Source organism: Arabidopsis lyrata, assembly GCF_000004255.2.
Source record: "Arabidopsis lyrata subsp. lyrata unplaced genomic scaffold ARALYscaffold_39, whole genome shotgun sequence".
Classification (NCBI taxonomy): Eukaryota; Viridiplantae; Streptophyta; class Magnoliopsida; order Brassicales; family Brassicaceae; genus Arabidopsis; species Arabidopsis lyrata.
Genome location: NW_003302519.1, coordinates 2,292 through 12,219, shown reverse-complemented (window position 1 = coordinate 12,219; position 9,928 = coordinate 2,292). Strand labels below are relative to the sequence as shown.

General features: G+C 37.8%; 2 protein-coding genes across 3 annotated transcripts in view; both read right to left on the bottom strand.

The window, feature by feature from the left end:
* Nucleotides 1–64: 64 nt before the first annotated feature.
* On the bottom strand, nt 65–2,733 carry LOC9299134 (BTB/POZ domain-containing protein SETH6). 2 transcript variants are annotated; one of them, XM_021019253.1, is made up of 4 exons: nt 2,232–2,733; nt 2,077–2,143; nt 817–1,989; nt 65–733 (listed from the first exon to the last, which is right to left on the bottom strand). In XM_021019253.1, the coding sequence occupies exons 1-4, from the start codon at nt 2,321–2,323 to the stop codon at nt 167–169; spliced, it is 1,899 nt and encodes a 632-aa protein (XP_020874912.1). In that variant the 5' UTR covers nt 2,324–2,733; the 3' UTR covers nt 65–166. The 2 variants fall into 2 exon arrangements, with proteins under 2 accessions (XP_020874912.1, XP_020874910.1); XM_021019251.1 differs by having other exon boundaries at nt 817–2,143.
* Nucleotides 2,734–9,667: 6,934 nt separating this feature from the next.
* Nucleotides 9,668–9,928, bottom strand: part of LOC9299136 (zinc finger CCCH domain-containing protein 32) — a 2,546-nt gene continuing 2,285 nt past the window's right edge. The window contains exon 6 of the mRNA XM_021019178.1: nt 9,668–9,688. Coding sequence (XP_020874837.1) covers nt 9,668–9,688 — 21 coding nt within the window. The remainder of the gene's footprint in view (nt 9,689–9,928) is intronic.

Sequence of the window (9,928 nt, the reverse complement as noted above, 5' to 3'; positions counted from 1 at the left end):
TCACTACGGCTATATACAATCTTGGGAAGGTTTGACTCTATAATGCAACCCTAGAATCTGTAAATTACAAATCTACACACCCAAATTCACTCTCCATTTTTTTTTTCTTTTTTAAAAAGATTACATGCACAAAAGCATTAGAAAGACTCGAAGAAGAAGAAGAAACTCAAGAAACAGAGTGACATCTTCTCTTCTGAAACATGAATCGTCTTTCCGAATTCGTTTTCTCCTCCGTATGCTTACCGTTCTTGGGAGTACTTTGGCTGCTCCTAAATCTCAAAACGATTGCGTTCAACTTGTTCAGACCTCTTGAGAGCTTCCTCAACATTCCATAACGCCTCCTCCTGCTCTGCGGCTTCACGAAGTCTTTCTTCATCGAAACATGATCCTTCTCGAGGTCCGTTAGCCTCATCCTCATCCTGGCCACTTCCAGTCTCAGCTCTCTGTTCTCTCTTCTCACTGACGCATAGTTGTCCCGCGGCGAGATCGCTCCGCTTGCCATCCCGCTTCCCGAGCGGTTTGTGAACAAGAAGAACTGGCTTTGGCTCGTGCCACCGCCGCTGGTCATGGCGTTCTTGAGCCGTGTCTGTTCGTAGAACAGGACTTGAACAGCAATCTGAACCGGAAGCCTCTCATTTTGCGCCGCATGGCTGCTTGCGTCCTGCGACAGTTTCTTACAGCTGACTGTCTTGCAGAGACGGTAACGTTCTGAATCTTTCATGTGGGGATGAACCTAATCCAAAACCATAACACAGTGAGCAATAATTTAGTCAAGTGAAAAAGCAGATTCTTTTATGATATTTTGGATTGGACTACCTTGAGGAAGATATCAACGGCTCGGTAGAGACCATCGCAGAGGACGCGAGCATGGTCAGGGAGAAGCTCTGCGAGAGCTATGAATTTGGAGGGAGGGAGGCTCGAGTCGAGAGCCACCTCAGCGAGATAACTATCCATCAGCTTCGACACCTTGAAGATGGAGCTCTGTTTCGGAGACTCAGCCCCCTCGAAATCGTAAATCGCCATCTCGCTCTCGTCCACCGCATCTCCAGCGTCCTCGTCGTCGTCATCATCTCTGTAGTCGCACTCGTCAAGGTTCAGGAACATGGAGAAGATTCTCTGCACCGAGTCGGTGTCGTACATGGCGCCCATGTTCGCCGGAATAAGGATGTCTTCCAGGATCGCCTGGTCGAGCTGGTGGCTGATCCGTCTCTCCAGATCCGATCTGCAAGAGACGGAGGTTCCAGATCCTATAGCGGTCTTCAACAAGCTAGAGAGGAACGATATCGGAATTGAGCTTTTGTTCGCTTGCGTTGGGAGGAGCCCCACGACCGCTTCAAGGACGATTCGCTGTTTCCTCTGCAGATCGGAATCTGATTTGACGAGACTCGGTTCTCTGATGATTTGCAGTGACTTGCGAGCGTAGCTCATGAGGATGTCACTGATAATGTCGTGATTGAGACCTTTGGATTTCATGGCGGAGAGAACTCTCTGGAAGAAATCGAGCTTGAGGATGGGAAGAGAGCGCCCCCACCAGTCACAAGGTTTCTCAGTCTCCGGCACGCCGCAGCTGAAATTCTGATCAAGCTTGAGCAAACCAGAGGCTAGCTGTTCTTTGCAGGCGTTTACAGCGATTGCGTTGACCAGCCTCCCGACGAGGTTGATCTCTTCAGCTACAGGCAGTAGCCTCTCGCTGGAGTGAAGAACAGTGATCGAATTCGAAATGTCATTAAAGATGGAGTCTTTGAGGTAGGCCTCTGTTCTCGCCTCCAGGTTCTTCTCCGACAACTCTTCTGTCATCTCAAGGTAATGAGCCACGCACCGCAAAGCCGCAATGTTGGCCGAGTTGAATTGGACGCCGACGCCGTAGCAGAACTTTGCAGCGAGCTCGAACGATTCTGAGCCGCCTGGAACTACGGCTAGGTTAAGGTTCTTGTCTTTTGATTCCAGAACAAGTTTCCGGATTCTTCCACTCCGAGAGACGAGGGGAAACTGAAAACAAAAAAAAACAAGAGACAACGAGTTTGTGTAAAGCAGTTTCGAGTTCACGAGCTTATTAGCTAGCTTGAATTTCTTTACCTTGTGAAGGGAAAAGCTGGCAGAGCCGACTTCGATGGTTAAGTCACTCGTAACGTCCGAGACAGGCCTGGAACAGAGATATCAGCAGGAAGAGAAAAACCAAAGGGAAAAAAAACTGTCACAAAGGAAAGAAAAGATGAGTTAGTGATGAGTACCATTGAGGAGTGTGTCTGATGCTGGAACTTGGACGAAACGCTCTTTTAGCAGCAACACTTTGCTTAGACTCAGGAACAGTAACAACACCCATTAGATTTAGATCTCTCTTCCCCCCAAATAAAGTTGCAAACCTTTTTTTGTGTTATTGCAAATATGTTTTTGTGTTTCTACCAAAAATGTTCCTTACTGTCGGCTGCATATGCTCTCTCTCTCTCTCTCTGCCTTTCAAATATGAAAGATTGTGCCATGGAGTGAGAGTTAAAAACACACATGAATTCATGCAGAATTAAAGCGGAATTATGACTTTCTTCTTTAAAACAAACAGTTTTTTCTTCTTCTTCTTCTTCTTTATGTGCATATCATATAATAAAAAATTAGGTGAATGTATATAACTTTATCCTCCGGGAATTAGGACACTAATCTCGCTTTCTATAGGTAGTGTGAGAGTGCTTGTATGATTACATGATCTCATCCCACAGTCCACACGTCAGGTTATACAAAATGCTTTTCTCTTCTTTTTTTTAATCAAGGTGGTATTAATATTTAGATTTTCTTACAAGATATCAATATATAGGTAGTTTGCTCTGTATGTTCACATTTTATTTTTTAATTGAAAAGCAATATATGTGTATGTTGATTAGCGTAAAAAGTCAATTAAGTGTGCTGTTTATTACTTATGCTTTTCGGTGAAAAGTTTAAAAGTGTTGTAAAAGTCAAGGAAAGCTGCAACATCAAATACACATGCGTAAACGATCGTAAAATAATATTTTGTGTGGAGCCCACCGTCACTATGCACGCATAGTAATTTACTTTTTTATGCCTATATAAACGAACGAATTCGTTCGATGTAAGATCACAATTCATACTTCAACAATAAGAAGTTATAAGAACTCTCTCTCCTCCTCTCATCTCTTTATTTTCAGTATCCCGATCCTTCTACGGGTATAAATTCTTTCTCCATTAAATATATTTATACACACCATAAAATAAAGTAATTATTATAACACGTTATCAGCACGATCACTCTATGATCGCTGAAAAAAAATACGGTATTATACCGGGCAGTATGTCGCCTCGTTAAAAGAAAAAATATGAGAAAAAAAAAAAGGGAGAAAAGAAAATTATATAAATAAATAAAAGAAACTATATGGTTGGCTGAGCCACCTGAAATTACTTCATGCACCATAATTAATTATTTTCTGTTAATGGTTGGCTGAGCCACCTGAAATTTTATTCACTGCTTTAAATATTTATTTCTGCTACCGGTCGGCTGAGCCGCCTTAATTTTATGCACTGCTTTAAATATTTATTTCTGTTGCCGGTCGGCTGAGCCGCCTTAATTTTATGCACTGCTTTAAATATTTATTTCTGTTGCCGGTCGGCTGAGCCGCCTTAATTTTATGCACTGCTTTAAATATTTATTTCTGCTACCGGTCGGCTGAGCCGCCACATATATATTTACTGTTTCTATGTGGATAATTCGTCACCATAATATCACTGTAAATTATTTGTTTATATTATGGTTTATTCACCTGTATAAATATTTTTATCTGAATCGATAATTTTTATCTTATTGATCTCTAATTTTTCAGATAAATTTTTTTGTTTAAATCTTTTTTCGCCAACGGTCTCAAAGAAAAATTTCAAAATTTTTTCAAAAATTTCAAATCTTTCCAACGGCTAGGAATAGTATTTTTCAATCTATAAATACACTTATTTTCTCATTCATTTCATCAAAACAAAATTTTTTCATCTCTCTAAAAACTCTCTCCGAAAAAAGAAGAAGAATTTTGAAGTTTTGAAGTTTTGAAGAATGTGTCGATTATTCTTAATATTTGTTTTTGGAATCATTATTATGTGTATTTATAATCTTTGCGTTGTAGATTTTACTCCGCAAGAATTTCGTTTGAACATTAGTTTATTTGTTTGTACGCTTTTTCTTTTTGTAATCGCTTGCATTATTAATGTAAACGGTTTATTTTAAATATGTTTTAAAATAAATTAAATAAAGATTTCTAATAATATTCCATGTTTTTATTTTAGAAAACAAATGGCAAATATTGAGAAGCTTAAGTTTTTGGCTCTGCACATCACTTTGGCCAATTATATATTTTTTGAATTGCCAACGTCGAATTACATTTACAATCTCTTGGCTTAATAAAAACCGCTAAAGAGAATAATATTTCGACGGTTCAAGAAAGGGAAAAATTGGTGATCTTTATTTTAAGACACCTTGATGAAAGTATGATATGTGATTATGCACACATATAAGATCCCAGAGAGATCTAGGAATCCCTAAAGGCTCGATTTGATAATCGAAAGGCAATAAATCTCCCACTTGCTTGGGATGAATGGCAAATGATAAACCTAATTAACCTAGTTTCCTAATGGATTATAATTCCGCTATGATGGAAATTGTGGTTAAACTAAAATATTATGGTGATATTATCACTGATTCTCAGATGCTTGAGAAAACGTATACCACGTTTCATGAAAACCACATTACCCAGCAAAAACTGTATATGTCATAAGGGTATACCGAATTTTCGGATTTATTTGTGGCACTCCTAATAGCGGAAAAGATTAATGAGACCGCTCATGCGGTTAACTAAAGAGCTTGTATTGAGACTGCTGAAATAGTCTCTAGTTATGCCATATATATAATATTATGCTTTTGTTATTTTGAAAAATAATGTTGTTTTAACAACAATTTAATATATAATTATTGTGTGTTTTCCTTTCATGAATAAAATTTACTTTCTTTTTATTGATGTTTATCTTAATCACAGAAATGGATGAAACAATCTCCAAGGAAATGGCTCAAGAAATTTGCATAACAGATAGTGGGGCAACACACACTATTCTAAAGGACAAAAGATATTTCCCTAACTTAAAACCGGCAAACATTATTGTCAATACAATATCAGGTCCTGTAGACGTGATTGAAGGAACTGGTATGGCCAACTTTATGTTGCCTAATGGAACCAAGTTTTCCATAAAAAATGCCTTGTATTCTCCAAAATCTAAAAGGAATTTGTTGAGTTTCAAAGACATATATCTTCAAGGATATGATACTCAGTCTGCAACTGAGAATGAAAAGAAGTATATGTACATAACTTCTGATAAATCGGGAAAAAGGCTTATATTGGAAAAATTTCCAAAACTTCCTTCAGGATTGCATTATACTCATATAAGTGCAATCGAATCGCATCTAGTGATTAAAAGAAATCCAGAAGATTTCACATTATGGCATGATCGCCTCGGTCATCCAGGCACCTCGATGATGCGAAAAATCATAGAGAGCTCACATGGACACCCATTGAAAATCCAGGAGATATATCATGGGAATAAAAAGACATGTGCCGCATGTTCTCTTGGAAAACTTATCATAAGGCCATCGCCAGCCAAAATTGATAAAGAATCACCAAAATTCCTTGAACGAATTCAAGGAGATATTTGTGGACCAATACATCCACCATGTGGACCATTCCACTATTTCATGGTATTAATTGACGCATCCAGCAGATGGTCACATGTTTGTCTATTATCATCTCGAAATATTGCATTTGCGAGATTTCTAACTCAAATAATCAAATTAAAAGCTCAGTTCTCTGATTATTCCATTAAGAGAGTTAGACTAGACAACGCTGGTGAATTCACATCCCAAGCATTCAATGATTATTGTATGGTAACGGGAATTGAAGTTGAACATTCTGTACCTCATGTTCATACACAAAATGGCTTGGCGGAATCATTAATTAAACGTCTGCAATTGATTGCAAGACCATTGATCATGAGATCAAAACTTCCAACCTCTGTATGGGGACATGCCATTTTGCATGCAGAAGCACTCATTCGGATAAGACCAAGTGCATACCATAAATACTCCCCACTACAGTTAGCATTTGGTCGAGAACCAAATATATCCCATCTAAGAATTTTTGGTTGTGCAGTGTATGTACCTATAGCACCACCACAACGTACAAAGATGGGACCACAATGAAGGTTGGGAATATATATTGGCTGTGATTCTCCATCAATTATAAGATACCTAGAACCGCAGACTAGTGATGTCTTTACGGCACGATTTGCCGATTGTCACTTTGATGAGAAAGTATTCCCGGTTCTAGGGGGAGAAAATAAGCAAGTAGGGAAAGAAATCAAATGGTGTGTACCATCCCTGTTACACCTTGATCAACTTCCCGATGCTTTTGCAGATACCAAAACGGTAACTAAATCATATATACCAGCTGCAAATGTCCCTGCTCGAATTGAAATTCCACAAGAAAGTGGAAAAGCAGATGATACACGTGAGTCTAAAACACGCTTGAAACGTGGTAGACCAGTTGGTGCTAAGGATAAAAATCCTAGAAAACGAAAGGAAGTTGAAAAGCATGATATTCCCAAAATAGCAGAAATCATTTTGGAAGAAACAAATCATGAGTCTAATGACAATGATGAGCATCATGAGCCTGAAGGAAATCATGAGATTTCTATCAACTATATCCATAATGGAAAGATCTGGGATCGAAATAAAATGGATGAAGTTGATGACGTTTTCTCATACCTTTTGTCAAAGGAAATTGATGAGGAAAACGAGGATCCAGAACCAAAGTCGGTATATGAATGTCAAAAGAGACATGACTGGATAAAATAGAAAGATGCAATACAAGTCGAACTTGATTCGCTCAATAAGCGAAATGTATTCGGACCTATTATACTCACACCTGAAGATGTGAGACCGGTTGGATACAAGTGGGTTTTCGTTAGAAAACGAAATGAGAAAAATGAAATTACGAGATACAAGGCTCGTCTCGTAGCTCAAGGATTTTCTCAAAGACCCGGGATTGATTATGAGGAAACATATTCCCCCGTTATGGATGCAATAACGTTTAGATTCTTGATGAGTCTAGCGGCTGATAAAAATTTAGAAATGCGTCTCATGGATGTTGTTACAGCATATTTGTATGGATCATTAGATACAGATATCTATATGAGAGTTCCCGACGGGTTTAAGATGCCAGAAGCATTGAAATCTAAACCCAAAGAGTTATGTGCAATAAAGTTGCAAAGATCATTATATGGGTTAAAGCAATCTGGGCGAATGTGGTATAATCGTCTCAGTGAACATTTAACGAAAGAAGGATACGTAAACGATCCTATATGCCCATGTGTTTTCATCCAGAAAACAAAATCCGGATTTGTGATAATCGCGGTATATGTTGATGATCTAAATATAATTGAGACTCAAGATGAAATAAAGAAAGCAACAAACTATTTAAAAGGGGAATTCGAGATGAAAGATCTCGGACAAACAAAGTTTTGTCTTGGCCTACAAATTGAACATTCCCAAAAGGGTATATTTGTGCACCAATCCACGTATACTAAAAGAGTGCTAAAACGATTCAACATGGATAAGGCAACTCCTCTTAGTACTCCTATGGTCGTTAGATCACTTAACGTTGAGAGTGATCCATTTCGACCGCATGAGGAGAATGAAGAGATACTCGGTCCTGAAGTACCGTATCTAAGTGCAATTGGAGCCCTTATGTATCTTGCAAATTGCACTCGACCTGATATATCATTTTCAGTCAATCTTTTGGCTAGATTTAGTTCATCTCCTACACGAAGACATTGGAACGGAATTAAACATGTCTTTCGTTATCTTCAAGGGACTATTGATTTAGGGTTATTTTATCCTAAAAATATAAATGGTCAAATGATTGGTTTTGCAGATGCAGGATATTTATCAGATCCACACAAAGCTCGATCCCAAACAGGATACGTATTCACGATTGGAGGTACTGCTATATCATGGCGTTCTCAGAAGCAGACACTTGTAGCTACTTCTTCAAATCATGCTGAAATCATCGCACTCCATGAAGCGAGTAGAGAATGCGTGTGGCTACGATCAATAAGTCGACACATTCAAACGAGTAGTGGAATTCGTCTGAATACGGAGCCAACTATCTTGTATGAAGACAATGCTGCATGTGTTGCTCAGACAAAGGAAGGATATATCAAAAGCGATAGAACCAAACATATCCCTCCGAAGTTCTTTTCATACACCCAAGAGCTCGTGAAGAATAAAGACATTGAAGTAAGATATGTCCGATCATCCGAGAATTCTGCGGATCTCTTCACGAAATCATTACCCACCTCTATATTCAGGAAACATGTTCATAACATTGGAATGCGTCGTCAACAAGACTTGTAAGTTATGATCCTGATCATTCGAGGGGGAGCTTGCGCGGTTGCACTCTTTTTACCTACTATGGTTTTTCCCACCGGGTTTTCCTAGAAAGGTTTTTAACGAGGCAACATAAAATATTACGCAAGAGACATAGTGACACTGGTCTCCAAGGGGGAGTGTTGTAAAAGTCAAGGAAAGCTGCAACATCAAATATACATGCGTAAACGATCGTAAAATAATATTTTGTGTGGAGCCCACCGTCACTATGCACCCATAGTAATTTACTTTTTTATGCCTATATAAACGAACGAATTCGTTCGATGTAAGATCACAATTCATACTTCAACAATAAGAAGTTATAAGAACTCTCTCTCCTCCTCTCATCTCTTTATTTTCAGTATCCCGATCCTTCTGCGGGTATAAATTCTTTCTCCATTAAATATATTTATATACACCATAAAATAAAGTAATTATTATAACAAAAATGTTTCTTATCGTGTCTTTTTTAATTTATTTTACACCGGGTTATTTATATATTTTTTAATAGAAAAACTATACTGCAGGAAATGTGAATGGTTGCATTGCTTTTGGGGGTTGTAATCATACCTCTATGTCTCTCTTCTTCTTCTTTTTTTTTTTTTTTTTTTCAAAACCGGAAAGAGGGAAAAGTAGCTTAAACTAGAAAACAAGAAAAACAAAAAGTTTACTACTCCTAACCTACTCAAAAAATCATACTGTAATACGCGATTCATTACAATGTTATCTCACTCAATCAAAGTTAAATTTTGGTAAATCCAAAGCCGGATGTCCAAGTTTAATAGCTTAAGCTGGATGCTCTCAAATTACAATGGCTTTGACAAAAAGAAAAGTACGAGTAGAGAAAGAGAGAGACAAGTGGGCGAGGCAAATAAGAGCAAATGATGGCGAAGCATATTTAATTGAGCATGATGGTTTCTTTTCTCAGGTAGGGTTTTCTCTAAGATTACTTCCGTCTCCTTATTATTATTTTTTTTTTAACTTGTTTCCATCATTTCTCTTGTCTCTTTTTTTTGCACCACTTTCCCAATGCTATTGATCGATTCTAGGATCAGTGTGTGCTTCCCCACATCTACATTTCAAAACCTTTTTTTAAGAAATAAATAAATTCAAGATAATGGTGCCAATCTTCAAAAATAATCTTTAAATGTTTGGTTGCTTCCTCACCGTAACATATATAATGTGTGAAGCAGTAACATAACAAAATTAACAACACACATCATTCAACTACAAAAAAAAAAAACAAACCTTAACATGAGAAGTTCACCAATTGGTAGACTAAAAGGAAAAAATAATCTAAAAGAAAAAGAGAATTGAGCTCTTTGCCTCTGTTTTTTTTTCTCAGCCGCAATGGATCTGAAGTAGAAGTACGGACAAGACAAAGAAACCTTGTCTGTCTCTATACAAACATTATACACAAATTTTTTTTAAAAAAGAAGCCTTTTTTTTGTTTTGTTTTTGTCTTTT